Raw genomic sequence first — 19,017 nt, 5'->3', positions numbered from 1 at the left:
TGATATATAGAAAGACGCATAGTATATTACTAATTATGGTTTAGCTGGATGTTTAAAATAATGAGAGTGATTAGTTGGTCGATTACTGACAAAACGACAGTGTCTGACATGCAAAACTGGAATGAATTTTGTAGTTTTCCGTTGAATTAGCAGACAAGTTTCAAGTTAAAGATGTTTTAACTCTACTTTTTAAACTTAAAGCTACCCATTTCCTGTAATATTTTTTCTTTCATTGCAGCTCTTTCTTTTAATAATTTAAATCCTGCAAAGAATAACTAAAGCAAAAAACATGCTGCCACTACAGTAATCCGTACAGAACAAACACAACTATACAATTTTTATAATTTATACTGTATTGAATTTTATTGGGAAAAGGATAGGTACTTTTGATACAAATTTTATTTACATTTAAATGATAAATGTGCTCTCATTATTATATAAAGAAAAAAAATAGCATGTTGGGGAAGACCACAAAAATGAAACTGAGATTAACCCTTAAAAATAGCATGGTTTCGTATTAAATTTTAAGTTTTATCCCGTTATATTTTTTCAAAGTGTTATTTACCATCAAATCTTTATTTATGCTTCTAAGTAGTGGCAAATCTTTAAAAAACATTTATCAGGAGTCAAATATATTAAAAAGAAAGGTATACATAATAGAAAGTAAAAAAAAAATAGAAATGTGTGAGAGAATTTGGAGATTCAGTCACAAAATTTTCAGTGGTACCAATTATTCTCTTCAAAATCAATGAAAATTAATTTAAATCATTATATAGGATCCTCCCTCCCATACAAGTTGCTACAGTAAAAAACTGCTTACACTATTTTTTTTAATTATCATTGCTCTTAAGTAATACACTTTTACCAAATTATACAAAAATAGAGTAGTTTTCTCTCTTCAATTATTTGATTAAAATAATAATTAGTTTTTCCAAAGTTCTTCTTAAAACTGATTTGGTTGTTAACTTGTTATACTTGTTATATTAAGAGATTGCCCAGACAAAAAGGATTTAATCTTGGCTGGATTTAGCTGGCCTATCTGTTAATATATCTCTACTCTCTAGTAACGCCAAAAATGAACAGTGAGTAGACTATTTAATTATTCCCTAACCCTTGTTTCCAATATGTATATATTACTCACATGTATATACATGAGTTTTGTGATAAACTTGATCTACTTAAATTTACGTAGATGCATAAACAAATTTGCATATATAAAAATCCTTAACTGATATGTGATATTATATATGTATATGAACTGCCCTATTATATGTATGTTAATGTATAGTTATAGTTGCCACAAAGAAAGAAAAAAAGTGTTGAATTGTAGGAATGTGAAATGTTGGAGGAGAAGATGGTCATGGTGTGAGGTGGGTCAGTGCTGCTTTGGCTCTTTCATACATTTTAGTCAGATTCCCATATGACATGACTCTCTCTCTCTCTCTCTCTCTCTCTCTTCCTCTAGAAATAGATCCTCTAAATATTGTATTCTAGAAGTATTAGAATAACAGAATCAAAAACGAAATTGAAGAGCTATAAATACTTTTCTACGTAATTAATTTGAGGTCCATAATCATTTGTCAAAAAAATATGACGATGTACACAGATTGATGATAGCTCAACCGGTCGTTTTAAGATACAAACATAATTTGGAATTGAATTTAGATTCTGTCAATCATCGTAAGTATCATCACTGTGGTATCCAATAAACTGAGTTTAATAATTACAATTTCGTTTTGTTTCAATTTTCTTAAACTAACACGTAACAGCCAATTAAAAAGAGTTCTGGTGTAATTTTATAGAATACTTTATAATTTACATTCACGTGAAACAAGAATCAAGCAACAAAAAGTTCCTCTTACAAAACATTAAAAATAGATCTACACAAAATGTGTGTATATAGACATTTTGGCCTATAGCATAGTTCAATAGAGGTAACAGACAAAATGAAATGAAATGAACCTAACTATCTGTCTCTCCACCTCGATTACTTGTCGTGTGTCGGACTATTTTTATACTAATAATTTACGAATCTGACTAGTTTGGGTTATACGTAAAGATCAAATTCTTAAAATGGAGTGACAGATTCAAAACTCGTTTTTTTTAATAATCGGAAGATATTGAACCAAATTCTAGAATAATCTTTGGGACTATTTAGAAAAGTTCTTACATCTTTGTCATTCAAAATAGTTACAATAGCTGACATCATAATTAAAACCGCATGGAAAATTTGAACCCTTAACCGTATATAGGTATGAGTTTTTGTTTTTTACTATATTAGTTTTTTTTTTTTGTGCAACCATTTTTTACTATATTAGTTATGCGTATATATTCATGGGGTGATAAGATATTACATTTCTGTACCTCTACCATATTACTTTATACTGTATTTGTCACAGAATTGAACTCTCTTTTTAATTACTTTCATGAATACGTGTTTCTTTTTTTCCTTTCTAAAACCTTTCTTCGCTTAATAGAACTGTAAAAAAGGTTAAAATCAAATGGAAGTTACATTTAGTTATTTTTATGCTAAAGTCCAACGTAAATGGAAATATGAAAATGATGTTTTCTAAAATAAATGGACACAACAAAATGATCAAAATTTAATTATATATAGGAATAAAAAGAGAAATCAATTAGCCTCTATATAATTATAAAACCTAAAGAAACATCACCACCACATTCCTGGCTATATCCTTCATCTAGAACAATTATTAAAAAGAATCAAAATACCAAAGAAAAACACGCAAATAAGTGGACCTTATTGAATATTAAATTAATAATGCATTCATTAAGTAACTAATCACATCTAAACTATATATATAAATCCCACTTCCCCCATCTTATCATCACAATCCAAACTCTCTCTCTCTCTCTCTCTCTCTCTCCTCTCTCAGTTAACATATCTCTCTCTAACGGCGAGGCAATGGGTTTTCCGGTGGGTTACTCCGAGCTCCTTCTCCCAAAAATCTTTCTTTACTTGCTCTCTTTCTTAGGTCTGATCCGTAAACTCATCTCCACAATGTTCAAAGTCATTGGTCTACCTGACTTCTTGGAACCTGAACCACTCTCAACCTCATGGCCCGACCCACCACCACCGACCTTAACCAAACCGGAGTCAGCAGCGATACTAGCCGGAGAAATGTTACCGGTTGTTAAATTCTCGGATCTAAACCGACCCGAATCCGAATGCTGCGCGGTGTGTCTCTACGATTTCGAGAACGAAGACGAGATCCGACGGCTGACGAACTGTAGACATATATTTCACCGGGGATGTTTGGACCGTTGGATGATGGGTTACAATCAGATGACGTGTCCGCTTTGTCGAACGCAGTTTATACCCGATCATCTTCAACTTGAGTTTAACCAAAGACTTTGGTCTGAATCTAGTGGAGCTGCTTCTCAACTTGTTGATGATGAATCATCATCTCATGAGAGGGAATATATATATTAATTATTTTAAATTATTTTCTAGTCTTTTTGTATTTTATAATTGGGTTTGGTGGGAGATGGATGTAAATATTTTTTTTAAAAATAGGTAGTGGTTACAGGTTTAGTGAAAAAAAAAAAGAAGAGACGAAGAAGAAGAAAAAATTTGTATTATCCATCCCTGAGAAAATGAAATTACATTTTGAGTTATTAAAAAGTTGTAAACTTTTTTTCTTGCTAAGGGAAATAATAATTAAATAATAATAATAAGCTTATTTGCTAACAAATTACCGAATGTGTTTTTTTTTTTTTTTCATATTGTATATATCTTGTTTAGAAGTTATTTTTTTTTAATTGTTTACTTGTTTACACCTAGCTACCTCCTCAATCATAACTTTTACTTCTTTAAGATAAGCGGCGCTTACCTCAATGTTATCTTTCTTTTTATAGTTTAAAATCAACGTGCCTAGGTCATTGGAGATAAGATAGTTTGTTCGTTCACTATTACAACATGCTGAACTAAAAAATGTCAACATGTACTTGAAGTGTTCTATACAAACTTGTTAACCAAAACGCCGAAACGCTGCTGAGTCTGAATCAACTGAGAGATCACAAATCTTAACTCTTCATCATTACGAGTTAGGACTTTAGGAGCCAAAAAGAAACAAGAGCATTTGGAATTAATAGACTTTTTTGAAGAGTTTCGTATAATTATAGAAGTAAGAAAGAGGTCCAGAGTTGTGTTTGTAAACTATAGTTCAAGCAAAGGCGTGTGACTCAGGGGAAGTTTCCCATGTGAATGTAAGTAAACCTTTGGAGTATGTTATGCTTTTCGCCACGTGGTGTACGTGGACTTGTCTGTGCGTGTGCTTAGGCTAATTAGGCTATTACATATTGAGCCCACACGCTTCTAATCAGTTTCTGCTTTCGGTTTTACCACAAAAATGAAAGAATAACAAATCATTTTTTTTCATAAAATTGGTAAAAATATGCGATTATATACATAAAAACTGTAAAATCTTATAATCAATCCTTTATTTTGACCATTATATTTTTAGTATTATGTGGATTAACAACCAGAATTTGTGCCATCATGTTGATTAAATTTTTTGCAACTGGTAGAGTAATATATTTCCAAACATGAAAGTTCTGTTCTTTTTCTTTGTGTGGGAATGCGCTGAATTTTTCTAAGTATAGAGGGAGAGATGCCGTTTAGTTAACTGATATACTGTATAAGTCTTCTAACATTTGTTGTGGTTGACCCACTTTGACTAGAAAGCGTAAAGGCAACAAAAAAAGCCGGTATGTGTGAAAGTTCACATATGAATCATTAGCTTTATACATTATATAGGTTTTGGACATTTTCACTATACCTAGATAAACTTCCAAAGCAATATAGCCCATCCTCGATGGTTCCACGTCCACCCCTCGTGCGCCAATTTGAACAAAAAGAATCGATAATTAAGTTAAAAGTGATCATAATATATAGTACTAATTACAAAGACAACTTAGGTTGTGAAACAAAATAAAAGACCTACTCTGGTTGGCATTTTATGTAGTCGTCTCATTAATACCATCATTCTTTTGTAATATTAAAACACTTCAAAAACAAATATAATCTCACACATACAAAACACTTTTGGTTCATAAGGTAAGACGAGAATGGGACTAACTTAAGTGACATCTCTCGAGGGACATAGTGGTGTTGAAGCATTGTTGGATGGAGGCTATTTAGAGAATGTATGCCAACAAATAATACTGATTGATTACATCTATCAGTATTATTTAGTGTGTATTATAAGCAAGCATTTACTTCATTTTAATCTTGAGAGAGATAGAAAAGAAAGAAGATACAAACCTGTTCCGTGAGTTGTCTTACATCTCGACCCTCTTTATTACTTTTTGCAGCGCCTAGCTCCACACCAAAAACCCTTTCCGCGAATTTCAATGTGCTTACGGTCTCAGCATATGAGTCTCCATCAAGATTAACTTGGACAAACATAAGAGTTTTGGCTTGTCCTCCTAAGAAACAAGATAGTATATTTAAGGGAACCAACCAAAAGACAAATTTATGTGATACATATAACCAAAATCCTAGTGTCAACTCAAAGAGTGATAATTGAATACCCAAAGAACTTTGAAGGACTTAACCTAGAAAAACAGGAGATAAGTAAGTATATTCTATATAGAGTCTTTGACTAATTGACCTAGCTAATAAGTATAAATATATATTTTTTTTTGTCAACAAAGTACAAGATCAGTTCAAATGAGCAAATTAGAAGGAAAATCGTTTATATAGGTAATTAGATGCGAATTGATATTTTTCCTAATTTGCTTAATGAAAAGTTGAAAGTGTCATAATTTATTTTGGTTACTCATGATAAATTTAGATACTTAAAGCTTTGTTTTTTATTATTATTTTGATTTATTTTTTAATACAAATTATGAGAATTGTTACATAAATGATACTACCACTAACAAAAATTTTCTGATCCTAGTATATCTACCACATACTACAAACTGTAAAAGTATTATTAATCAACTTTTGGTAAGACCATTAGGCAAAAACTTCTAGATTTTATTTAACCATGGTTTGTATTTTCTTTCTTTTTCTATCTCTCTCAATAATACTGATTGATATAATCTACAAATTAAAATTCTCTAATCAAGTCAGAATAATCCCTTTGCTTTTAATTCAATTCCAATTTCAAGACACAAGTAGTAAAATAACAGTCATCACCAATTTACTCCAAAGCTTATTTATAATACAATGTTGAATAACACCCCCTAAAACAAACACATTATCACTACGTCCTCCTCAAAGAATTTGTTGGCACATAGGACACCTAACTTCAACAAGGGTCCTTATGTAATTATACACACAAGCCTTGTGGAGGACGTGGTTACAAGGATGAAATCCGGTCAGATATTCAGCGGGAGCTACAGTGGTATCTTCCAAACAAATTTCACACTCTGTCTCGACCTCTTCGGGAGGAATGTCTTCACGCCACTGTCGGACTGCCCAGTTATCAACACTCCTCCTAGTGTGAATAACGCCGAACTCTTCCTGAAAGTGTATGATTGCATGCCTCCCGAACAGGTTCGGGTAAACGCTATCAGCTATCTGCTGAGAATTTATGTGATAGATACCCAAGGAACTTTGAAGGACTTGACCTAGAAAAACATACTCAGAAGATAAATAAGTATATTCTCCATAGTCTTTAACTAATTGACCTAGCTATAAGTATAAATATTTTTTTTTCTTTGTCAACAAATTACAATATCAGTTCAAATGAGCCAATTAGAAGGAAAATCGTTTATATAGGTAATTAGATGCGAATTGATATATTTTCTAATTTACTTAATGAAAAATTGAAAGTGTCATAATTTATTTTGGTTACTAATGATAAATTTAGATACTTCAGCTTTGTTTTTTTATCGTTTTGATTTATTATTTAATACAAATTATGAGAATTATTACATAAACGATTCTACGAGTGACAATTCTTTCTGGTTCTAGTACATCTACCATATACTACAAACTGTAAAAGTATTATTAATCAACTTTTGGTAAAACCATTAGGCAAAAAAACTTCTAGATTTATTTAACCATGGTTTCTATTTTCTTTCTTTTTTCTATCTCTCTCAATAATACTGATTGATATTATCTACAAATTAAAATTCTCTAATCAAGTCAGAATAATCCCTTTGCTATAAATTTCAAGACACAGGTAGTAAAATAACAGCCATCACCAATTTACTCCAAAGCTTATTTATAAACCGGTTTGATCAAAATTGGTTTAGTAATAAGTTCTAAACCAGAACTCCACCGGTTTGCATATCTCTCCTCTCCGTGTAGGGTTTTTTTACGATTTGCAGAGAGTTGTGAGTGGGAGGAGTGAGTAAAGAAGTCTTCTCAATTCGATAAGATGGAGAGATCGATTTCATCGACGGCGAAGAGATTTGTTCGCCGGAATCTCCAGTGGAAAGGTAATCCTCGAACCGCTCCTTCTTCCTTTAATCATTGCTACGGACGACGAGCTTTCGCTAGTGCTAGTGGTGATTACAGAGAGAAATTGAGTAGAAATAGGCTGAGTGATTTAAAGCTAGATGATGCAATTGGATTGTTCGGTGACATGGTACAGTCTCGTCCTTTACCTTCCATTGTTGAATTCAGCAAACTGTTGAGTGTTATTGCTAAGATGAAGAAGTTTGATGTTGTCATCTCCCTGGGGGAGAAGATGCAAAATCTGGGAATTTCACATGATCTCTTTACTTACAGTATTTTCGTAAACTGTTTCTGCCACTCTTCTCAACTCTCTCTTGCTTTAGCTGTTCTTGGGAAGATGATGAAACTCGGTTATGAGCCCGATGTTGTCACGCTTTCTTCTCTTCTCAATGGTTTCTGTCACAGTAAGAGGATTTCTGATGCCATAGCTTTGGTTGATCAGATGGTGGCAATGGGATATAAACCTGATACGGTGACATTTACAACTCTTATCCATGGTCTTTTTCTCCACAACAAAGCTTCCGAAGCTGTGGCTTTAGTTGACCGAATGGCTGAGAAAGGGTGTCAACCGGACCTGGTAACATACGGTGTGGTAGTAAACGGTATATGTAAGAGAGGTGATACCGATTTGGCTTTAAATCTGCTTAAGAAGATGGAGAAAGGGAAAATAGAGGCTGACGTTGTGATCTACAACACAATCATCGATGCTCTTTGCAAATACAAACATGTGAATGATGCACTCGACCTATTCAATGAAATGGAGATCAAAGGAATCAGACCGGATGTTTTTACCTACAACTCCCTCATTAGTTGCCTTTGTAATTACGCAAGATGGGATGAATCTGCTAGACTCCTAAGCGATATGATTGAGAGGAAAATCAACCCCAATGTAGTTACTTTCAGTGCATTGATAGATGCGTTTGCGAAAGAGGGGAAGCTTTTAGAGGCTGAAAGGTTGTACAAGGAGATGATCCAAAGGTCTATAGATCCCAATATTTTCACTTACAATTCGTTGATCAATGGGTTTTGCATGCACAATCGCCTCAAGAAGGCTAAGGATATGTTTGCTTTCATGGTTAGCAAAGATTGTCTGCCAGACGTAGTGACTTATTCTACTCTTATAAAGGGATTTTGCAAGTGCAAGAGAGTAGAAGAAGGCATGGAACTCTTCCGTGAGATGTCTCAGAGAGGAGTGATGGGCGACACTGTTGCTTACACCACACTTATCCAAGGGTTTTTTCAAAATGGCGACTGTGATTCTGCCCAAATGGTATTCAGACAGATGGTTTCTGATGGTGTGTCTGCCAGTATTATGACGTACAACATATTATTAGATGGGCTCTGTAATAACGGGAAACTAGAGAAAGCATTGGTCATATTTAAGGACATGCAAAAGAGTGAAATTGAAATTGATATTTTTACATATAATGCTATGATTGATGGGATGTGCAAGGCTGGTAAGGTGGGAGAAGCGTGGGATTTATTTTGTAACCTCGGCCTTAAGAGATTGAAGCCTAATGTTGTAACCTACACTACAATGATCTCAGGATTATGTAGGAAACACTTGATGCAAGAAGCGGATGCCTTGTTTAGAAAAACGAAAGAAGATGGGCCTCTCCCAGATAGTGGTACATATAATATGCTGATCAGGGCACATCTAAGAGATGTGAAAAAGCTGCATCAGCAGAACTCATCAACGAAATGAGAAGTTGCCGGTTTGCTGGAGATGCTTCGACCTTTGGCTTGGTGACTAATATGTTACATGATGGAAGATTGGACAAAAGCTTCCTCGATATGCTTTCTTAAAACAGTTGTTGCAATGTCTGATCATTCTAAAATACGACTGATTCTAATTGTCACTTTCTTGCTAAGTTACAAACAAGAATTGATGGAAACAATTGTTGTCTTGTCGAGACAAAAATCATCTTCTTGAGAAGCTCCTATCATGACAACATGTTACATCAAACGAGTACGATTATAGAGTTCAGATGATGTTATAGGTTTAATTGTTTGTTTTATCTTTACTTTTCCTTCATAAGGCAAACGTACTTTGTGATTGTGAACAAAATAAACCAAACCGTACCAGAGTAGTCAGAGTGAACCGGTCGGTTATTAAAATCGGAGATGATATCTGTGCCGTCAACAACAAAAAAAATCGAAAAAGCAGTCACTCTCTCCTTATCGAAACTATGAGATTTGCGATTGGATTGACGGCGACGAGATTTGTTCTGAGGAAAGGTAAGAATGGTACTGCTTCTCCCTCGTTTCTCCTTTACTGGGTTCGATCTTTTTCTGATTTCAGAGAGAAATTGAGTAGAAGTGATTTAAAGCTAGACGATGCAATTGATCTGTTCGGTGAGATGGTACAGTCTCGTCCTTTGCCTTCAATTATCGAGTTTAGTAAATTGTTGAGTGCCATTGCCAAAATGAACAAGTATGATGTTGTCATCTCCTTTGGGGAGCAGATGCAGAAGTTGGGAATTTCTCATAATCACTATACTTATAGCATTTTGATTAACTGTTTTTGTCGCCGCTCTCAAATCTCTCTTGGTTTAGCTCTTCTGGGAAAGATGATGAAACTCGGCTATGAGCCTAGCGTTGTCACGCTTTCTTCTCTTGTCAATGGTTTCTGTCATGGTAAACGGATTTCGGATGCCATAGCTTTGGTTGATCAGATGGTGGAAATGGGATATTAACCTAATACTGTTACATTTACAACTCTGATTCATGGGCTTTTTCTCCACAACAAAGCTTCAGAAGCCGTGGCTTTAGTTGACCGAATGGTTGTAAAAGGTTGTCAACCAAATCTGGTTACTTACGGTGTGGTAGTAAATGGATTATGTAAGAGAGGTGACATTGATTTGGCTTTAAATCTTCTCAAGAAGATGGAGAATGGGAAAATAGAGGTTGACGTTGTGATCTACAACACAATCATTGATAGTCTCTGCAAATACAGACATGTGAATGATGCACTCGACCTATTCAACGAAATGGAGACCAAAGGAATTAGAGCCAATGTTGTTACCTACAACTGCCTTATAAGTTGCCTTTGTAATTACGGAAGATGGAATGATGCCTCTCAACTACTTAGAGATATGATTGAGAGGAAAATCAACCCAAATGTAGTCACTTTCAGCGCATTGATTGATGCGTTTGTGAAAGAAGGGAAGCTTAGAAGCTGATAAATTGTACGAAGAGATGATCAAAAGGTCTATAGATCCTACTATTTACACGTTCAGTTCATTGATCAACGGGTTTTGCATGCACGATCGTCTAAACGAGGCTAAGCAAATGTTTGAGCTCATGGTTAGCAAGGATTGCCTCCCAAACATAGTGACATATAATACTCTTATAAAGGGATTTTGCAAGTGTAAAAGGATAGATGATGCTATGGAAGTCTTCCGTGAGATGTCTCAGAGAGGGTTGGTTGGCAACACAGTCACTTACACCACTCTTATCCAAGGATTTTTTCAAGCTAATGATTGTGAAAAGGCCCAATTGGTATTTAAACAGATGAATAATGATGGTGTGCCTCCCAATATCATGACATACAACATTTTGTTAGTTGGACTTTGTAATCATAGGAAGCTAGAGAAAGCATTGGTGGTATTCGAGTATATGCAAAAGAGTAAACTGGAACTTAATATCGTCACATTTAATATTATGATTGAAGGTATGTGCAAGGCTGGGAAGGTGGAAGATGGGTGGGATCTATTTTGTACCCTCAGCCTTCAAGGAGTGAAACCTGATGTTATAACCTACAACACAATGATCTCAGGATTTTGTAGGAAAGGTTTAAAGGAGGAAGCAGGTGCCTTGTTCAATAAAATGAAAGAAGACGGACCTCTTCCAAATAGCGGTACTTATAATACGCTTATTAGGGCGCATCTTAGAGATGGTGACAAAGCAGCATCAGCGGAACTCATCAGAGAAATGAGGAGTTGCGGGTTTGTTGGAGATGCTTCAACTTTTGGCTTGGTCACAAATATGTTGTTTGATGGGAGATAGGACAAAAGCTTCTTGGAAATGCTTTCTTAAGACATTCATAAGGTTCATCGTAAGCCTGTTATGTTTCTTTTCTGGTAATTACTTTCTAATGCCCCAAAACTGAGAAAGCTTCCACTCTAACTCTAAAAGTTGCTCAAGTGGTGAAAAGGAACTCGTTATGCTGATCATGGCGTGCCTTAGAGATGGTGACAAAGCCGCATCAGCAGAACTCATCAACGAAATGAGGAGTTGCGGGTTTGTTGGAGATGCTTCGACCTTTGGCTTGGTGACTACTATGTTACATGATGGAAGATTGGACAAAAGCTTCCTCGATATGCTTTCTTAAAACAGTTTGTTTCATCATCCTTGAGAGAAAAGCAGTGAAGGTGAATTGACGTTTTTGCTTCTAGTCTAGTGACAAGTTGTTGCAATGTCTGATCACTTTAAAATACGACTGATTCTAATTTTTATTTTCTTGCTAAGGTACGAACAAGAATTGATGGAAACAAGTGTTGTCTTGTTGAGACAAAAATCATCTCCTTGAGAAGCTCCTATCATGACAACATGTTACATGATGATTATAGACTTCAGATGATGTTATAGGTTTAATTGATTGTTATATCTTTACTTCTCCTTGTCTGGTTACAGATTTGATGATATCGCAGAATAGAATTATAACTAGTTTTCGTAGCTAAACTTGTTAAAGTTATATATAATTAAACAGTTAGGGAACTGATATGTTGTTCATTACTTCAACAAACCAGTTGATGACAGCAAAGCTTTTCAGACATAAACCCAATATCAATACTTCAAAAGAATTCGCATAACCAAGGACAAAGCTGAACAATATAATAGTTCTGCGAACCTAAACCAAGTAACAACAACAATTTAACACAGGAAATGAAGATACTGATTAAGATTCTTAATGTTGGGGATAACCAGGAGGCGCGTATGATGCAGGAGGGTAGCCTTGGGCAGGCGGTGGATAGGACTGAGGGTATCCGACTTGAGGGACGGGTTGATCAAAACGGGACATCTGCTGAGCTGGTGGCACGCCCATTCGTTGAGATCCAAACACTCCATCTCTTTTGTCCATCTCAAGCTTGTGTTGTGTCTGCAAGCAGAAGATAAGGTTTTGGTTACATATACCCATAGGAGAAAGATAGTTTCAGAAGCTCAGATTAGTTTATAGTTCTCGTTTTCAGGTACCTGCATACATGCGCAGACCCTGCAAGAAAACCAAGACCGTACATTAAGTGTTAGCAATCAGTGAAACTATAATAAATTGGAGGGGAAAGCTAAACATGCAAAGAAGTAAAAACATACGTGCAGTAGACCATATCAGCACAGCAAGAGAGTATCTGTGAAGCCTCCGAAAGCTCATCGCTACCAACAATGCAAGCAACTATAGAGAATATGCAAGCAACTTGGCTGAGACAGAACATAAATCCCTGAAAACACACGAGATGGAATTTGTTAGTTTCCCACAAAATATGGATTCTGTGTAAAACCGATAAAAGTAGAAGGAAAAGATTAGTGAGAGTACAATTATGCAATTGTCGCATTGTGTTGTCTGGATGTTGAATTCGTCCTGCAGAAGAAAGCGGGTAGAGGCCACAGAGTTTCCGAAGCAGAGGAAAACCTGAAAATTCGAATTGCAAGTTGCTTCAAACAGATGCAAAAAAATAAAGTCATAAAGAGCTATCTATTAAATTATAGCAAGCGTCCAATACAAACAGGTTTTACAAGCCAAAATATAAAGAAAGTCACACTCATCAGTGAAGTTCACAAAGATAATCTAATCTCCTGAGTCAAATAAGTTGAGCGACGGAATTCAAACATCTAACACATATAGAGCACAAGAAGCCGGGAAAGATATACTAAAAGAGGACTCTTACGGGGTCACATTATATCAGAATAGAACAAATATCCTAGGAACACACAGCTAAGCGAAAAAGAAAAAGAAAAATATATCCAAATCATAAGCTGTTTCATGTTCCCATTTCATTATGTGTATAATTCACACTTTCACAGATGTAAAACTTAAGTTTCCTTCAACCAAAAAAATCAGATAAGAGAAAAAGTGTCACCTCAGTAGCAAGGCAAAGTTGAGGACATTTGCTTTCTCCACATCTCCCACTACAAGGCATGTATCCAGCACAACAAGTATACCTGCACAAAACAGAAGGACACACAATACACAAAATATCTTAGCAAAGCAATAAATTAAAAAAAAAAAAAAAAATCTACATACTACTTGAGAAACTCCATACCTTGACATGTCATTGTAAAGTGCTCTTCTCCGAAGCATGTATGAAACACAAGGTCCACTACAAGTCAACATGTATATAACATATCAAATACGTAACAAAACATTCAAATAAACAAGAGTCATCAAGAGAAATGCACTTGTTTTATTCATTCACTCTATAGAGATTTAAGTCACTGTTACATCATCCAATACCAAAACCACAAAAACAGACTCAGATTGATTGCTAATTTCGAAACCCTAGAAGCAAAATAGATCAACAACAACAACTTACCACAGACACGAGATGAAGCAATCTGCAAAACAAACAAATCAAGAAAACGCAAATTAGTCCTTCAATTGAATAAACAATGAATCTACTAGAGAGAGAGAGAGAGAGAGAGAGAGAGAGAGAGACTGAGAGTTACAGGGAGTGTCGGCGGTGACGGTGCCCATGAGATCGGAGTGCCATAAGTTCCGGTAATCCTGTCTGAGCTTCATCTTCTCCAGCTTAGCCTGTGACCCCGCCATTGCTTTGGAAACTCAAAGAAAAAACAAGTCACCTTTTCACACAGAAGAAAAAAGAAAGAACGATTCAGATTCGTAAAGCAGTGACTAAATAGAGAAAAATCGGAGTAATAATAATGGTAACAAAGATCAATAAGAATCAGATTAGTAAAACCCTAAATCGAGAAAAATCGAGTAAAAGAATGGTAAGAAAGATCAATAAGAATCAGAGATCTGTAATTCACGAACAAACCTTTCAATTGAAGGAAGCAGTAAACTGAAACTTCAATCGTCGTCTCCCTCACTCGCTTTCTTAACCAATTAATGAGAACTTTGACTATAAAACAATTTTTTATTTAGGACTACAGTTTTTGACCAATAATAGTTTTTTTTTCCGAAAAAATATTATTAATTGTCGGGGACAAAAATCAATCTGACACCTTCGGATTTTTTTGATTGGTTAAATATATGATCTTGGTGAATGCCGATATTATTATAGAATAATTAATTTTAAATATAGATAACTAGTGAAGTCAACATTATATTTCAATTTCATACACTTCTACCGTTCTACGCTCAGGTAGCTGAGTCTCAAAATAGCGTAAAACCTTATGTAAAAAAAAAAGGGATTTTTTTTTGTTTATCAAAAAAAGAAACTTAATAATTATTCTTAAGATTTTGATTGAAAAAGGTTAGGTGTCAAATTCGATGGTTTTCAGAAGAGAAGAACTCTTTAGCTTATGTCATGCAAAGTACCCCAGTAGAGGGTTCTCCTTCTCCGACTTAAGATATAAAAAGCACTAGATAGAAAATTACTATGCTATAAATTAGTTGTTGCTAGCAAGGAGCAAATTGTATAAATTAGATATATACGGAGCAATCCATAACATAAGTAAAAAAATATAAGGGCACATTTGTTAAATAAAACACACTTATTGTCCGCTATATAAACAGCCCACCAGACCAACTAAAACTGGACCTGTCCATGTCTTGGTTCTGAAACAAGAAACTGAGAATACCAAAAAAAGAGAGAAAAAATATATCACACTTTTCTTTCTTTTTTTGCCATTTTTGGATTCTGGTGGTTTTTCAAAACAAACAAAGATCACGAGTGTCACTTGCGTTCTCTGTAACCGTTTCATTTGCTCAATTACAGAGAAACCAAAGTACAAAGACAGAACATAACCCAAAAAATATTCAATTGTAGTTTTCCTCTCTTCTTCTTCTTCTTCTTCTTCATTGAGAATCCTAGACTTACATCAAAAATGGATTCTGATCTTTACATCTTTGATGGGTCTTCATCTTCTTCTTCAATCTGCCACAGTACTGATCCAGATATGTTCTCTTCCGACACAACAACAACAACAACAACAGATCTCTTCTGCAACAACCCTTATCTCAATCCATTAATGGATGATCATCAATCTCTTAATTTCTTTGATAATTTTACCCCTACGAGTCATCATCATCAACTCCTCTCTTCTTCTCCACCAATCTCTCAGCTCCAAACCTTAACACTCTCTCACACAAACAGTTTCCCAAACTTCTCCGGTTTCGAAAGCTTCGACGCTGTCAAAACAGAGCAGCTCTTATTTAATACTCCTTTCGATGCTCCATTCATGGAAGATTCCTCGAATTTTCAGAATCAGTATTTATCAAACTCGCCGGAAGATTCCTACTTTTCCGGTCACATGCGACGAGTTTACAGTACCGGAGATTTACAGGTACTTTAAGTTTTTGTTTTAACTATTTCATCCTCTGTTCTTTCATATAAAAACTGTCTTGAGTTTCGATATAATTTTTTTGGGATTTTTTTTTAGAATATGAGAAGGGATTTTACGGGACAGAGATCATACTCGAGTCCTTTGGCGGTGGAGAGTTCATCGACGACGCAATTTTCCGGTGAAGATCAAAGCTTGAAGGTGGGGCGTTACAGTTCAGAGGAACGTAAAGAGAAGATTTCAAAGTACAGAGCTAAACGAACACAGAGAAACTTCACCAAAACCATTAAGGTAATAATCATAAAGTAATTTATTACCAAAAGAATTTAAATAAATATTTTTAAAGAAAAAACAACTTATATTAATAAATAGCATGTCTTTAGTCTTGAATAAACAACCAGAAGAATACAATTTAAAATTCTCAATTTTTTATTTTTATATTTTTTGTCATCTTAAAAAAAGAACCTCTATATATAAAAGGTGAAAAAACAGGAAAAAAATAATACTCAATAAAAGACTTTTAGAGATTTTTAATTGAATTGAATTGAATTTTTGGATTAATATTCCATTACGTACATATTTCAAATTTGCTAATTACATAAATAGTTTACACATTTGAAATAATTGGGTTTTTTCCGCACCGTTATTAATTTGTTTCAAAACCAAAATTGAAGTATGCATGCCGGAAAACGTTGGCGGACAACAGGCCAAGAGTACGTGGCAGATTTGCAAGAAACGACGAAGTTTTTGAGAACCCCAAGATTGCTTCTTCCTTCACTAGACAAGAAAACAACGACGACGACCTTTGGGTAAGTCATTATATTACGTTAATTACTAAATTACAAAGCTTACTTTTTTCTTCCTTTTTTATAAGTAAAAAAAAAAAAAAGAGTGTTGTATTATTTCCGTTCAGATAATTAAGTTGACTGATAATTAACTATTTATTTATTGATTTCTTAACATTTTGGCAGAATTTGGATGGGTTGCATGAGGAAGAAGAAGCTTGTGTGAGCTTAGTGGAGTGTCAGCCTCAGTTGCAAATGCAATACATGACAAATTCCTTTTGGTGAAAGCCTTTGTTTGAGATGGAGGAGCTGAACATTTTTATACCGTCTAAGCTAAGTATGGAGAAGAATCAAATCATCCATTACATATATTAAGCAAGTTATGGTAGTGCTAATGGTTGGATTTACCATGAAGTTGAGTAATCACAATTCGAATCTTTTCACTCATGTAAACATTTCAAAATGGTATAAATATCCGGCTTGTTATCGTTCTCAAAATATTAGTTAGAGAGATTTGGGTTAATTAATTAAGAGTCATATATTTTGATTCTTACATGCATCAGCATCAAAAATAATAATCACACCATTCATAACTCAAATATAGTACTGCACCAGTATGTAATTAAGGTAAATTTTTCACGGATGTTTGTTTTTAAGAGAATAAAATAGTGATTTTAATATAAAGTCTTCTAGTGACAGTGTGTCATAGTGGTGTTATACCTTTTACATGTGAATATGTAAATAAGTGCAATAAATAATTATCACGGATGGAAAGATCTTTGACCTTCGAAGGAAGATTCCTTAGTCTTATGTTAAATTTATATGAATTTGAATTAGTGGACTACTAAATATATGCTATATGATCTTAGATCAATATTTTAATAGTCCGAATCATTGATAGTAGTCAAAACATCATTTTTCTACTATATATCATGGACGACCAAGATCCCATCTCTTGTCATGTTTAGACTGTTACTCTGTTGGTATCGCATAATATGCAGTATAACTTTGCGTTACTATATCAATATGCTTAAGTCCATTCACCTGTTGAACTTGAAACAAGTTGTACACTAAAAAAATAGTTTTAGTATACAAAAAAATGAAACACAAATTAACTGATGAAATATTTAAACGATGAAGTATAACTCATTTGGTAACATTGATGTGGATCATTAGGCCGAGAAGCCTAAAAATTAACTCCTGAAAATCAGTTCAAGAGATATTATGTTTAATGTAGCTTACCAAATTACCACTGAAGGTTTTTTTAATTTGTTTGTTTGGAACTACTCCCAAAGAGCAATTAGTTTAGGGTTAATTAATCCCGTTATATTCTAGTGTTTTACTGGAATTTCTTTTTGCCCGTACGTTATTCCGAAACATTAAAACGTAATAAAACCCTAGCTAGTGCAAACAAGTTGTAATATTACCAAGTTGCAGATTCTAGTTCTATAGTTTCTGCTTTCGAAATAATTGGTTACCTAAAAAGGAAAGATGATGCCTTTCTCAGTCATGGAATATGTTCTCACGCTCGAACATCCATGAGATATTTTTACTTTTTGAATTACATTTATGTTTGATTACGAAAGGTAGAATACACCAGCATTATTCTATGAATACGACGCATTCATGGATAAAACTCAATATTATATGTAATTTGGTCAAATTCGAATAGATATTAGTCACATACATCTGGTTATCATGATAGAGTTTACATAATAAGTACATAACGCTCTATATATTGAGGATTAGCTTTTAGTGGTTAATTGCTTGTTCTGGTTCGTAGCAAAATGATTTATATATAGTAGTAGGGTACGTATTGTTCTTATTTGATTTTTATGTCCGGAAATGTGTTATTTTGTGTCTCGAATAAGCCGGATAAGCTACCAACCAAATCATTGTAATCAACTTGGATATATATACTTATTCTCCGTTCAATATATATGTTTTTAAAGAATGTTCAAAAACGTATTTTTCAAATGCCTTTTGTAAAGTAGATATATAATTTAAAGTTTCAAACTTAACTTCTTTTAAGAAATTACACTTATTCACAAGAAAATGAGAAATGGAATCTCAAGTTGCTTATCCACTAGCATATCATATGTATGTGAATATTTTCACGTACTTGTCTTCTCTTTTTTTATTTTTCCTCCCATTTTTGTATAAGTTTAATTATACTCTCATATGTAAAAATAAATATATAAGTTAACATTTACAGTAGTAAAATTGCATTTGGTATTGTCCTCCACAGCTCCACTCGAAGTGTCGTCCAGTAAAGTCAACGATGAAAATACAAAAGGTAATCAGAACCAAAAAAAAAAGAAAAAGAAAAAG

At 34.2% G+C, this 19,017-nt stretch overlaps 3 protein-coding genes and 2 pseudogenes across 3 annotated transcripts; 4 read left to right on the top strand and 1 right to left on the bottom strand.

The window, feature by feature from the left end:
• Positions 1-2,880: 2,880 nt before the first annotated feature.
• Positions 2,881-3,646, top strand: LOC104753052 (brassinosteroid-responsive RING protein 1). The gene has a single exon (XM_010475328.3). It carries the CDS (start codon positions 2,927-2,929, stop codon positions 3,452-3,454), a length of 528 nt encoding a protein of 175 aa, XP_010473630.1. The 5' UTR covers positions 2,881-2,926; the 3' UTR covers positions 3,455-3,646.
• A 3,712-nt stretch (positions 3,647-7,358) lies between these two features.
• On the top strand, positions 7,359-9,244 carry LOC104754168 (uncharacterized; annotated as a pseudogene).
• Positions 9,245-9,627: 383 nt separating this feature from the next.
• On the top strand, positions 9,628-11,476 carry LOC104754167 (uncharacterized; annotated as a pseudogene).
• A 673-nt stretch (positions 11,477-12,149) lies between these two features.
• Positions 12,150-14,572, bottom strand: LOC104753051 (uncharacterized). Its single transcript, XM_010475327.3, has 9 exons — positions 14,434-14,572; positions 14,102-14,236; positions 13,969-13,990; positions 13,699-13,755; positions 13,516-13,597; positions 12,972-13,067; positions 12,752-12,876; positions 12,635-12,653; positions 12,150-12,539 (listed from the first exon to the last, which is right to left on the bottom strand). The coding sequence occupies exons 2-9, from the start codon at positions 14,202-14,204 to the stop codon at positions 12,348-12,350; spliced, it is 696 nt and encodes a 231-aa protein (XP_010473629.1). The 5' UTR covers positions 14,205-14,236; positions 14,434-14,572; the 3' UTR covers positions 12,150-12,347.
• Positions 14,573-15,155: 583 nt separating this feature from the next.
• Positions 15,156-17,184, top strand: LOC104753050 (uncharacterized). The gene is made up of 4 exons (XM_010475325.3): positions 15,156-15,904; positions 16,001-16,192; positions 16,576-16,710; positions 16,873-17,184. Exons 1-4 carry the CDS (start codon positions 15,446-15,448, stop codon positions 16,969-16,971), a joined length of 885 nt encoding a protein of 294 aa, XP_010473627.1. The 5' UTR covers positions 15,156-15,445; the 3' UTR covers positions 16,972-17,184.
• The last annotated feature ends 1,833 nt before the right edge of the window (positions 17,185-19,017 follow it).

Source organism: Camelina sativa, chromosome 16 (genome assembly GCF_030686135.1).
Source record: "Camelina sativa cultivar CO46 ecotype springtype chromosome 16, ASM3068613v1".
Taxonomy (NCBI): domain Eukaryota; kingdom Viridiplantae; phylum Streptophyta; class Magnoliopsida; order Brassicales; family Brassicaceae; genus Camelina; species Camelina sativa.
Note: the sequence above shows the minus strand (reverse complement) of the source record. Positions and strands in the feature narration are given on the sequence as shown.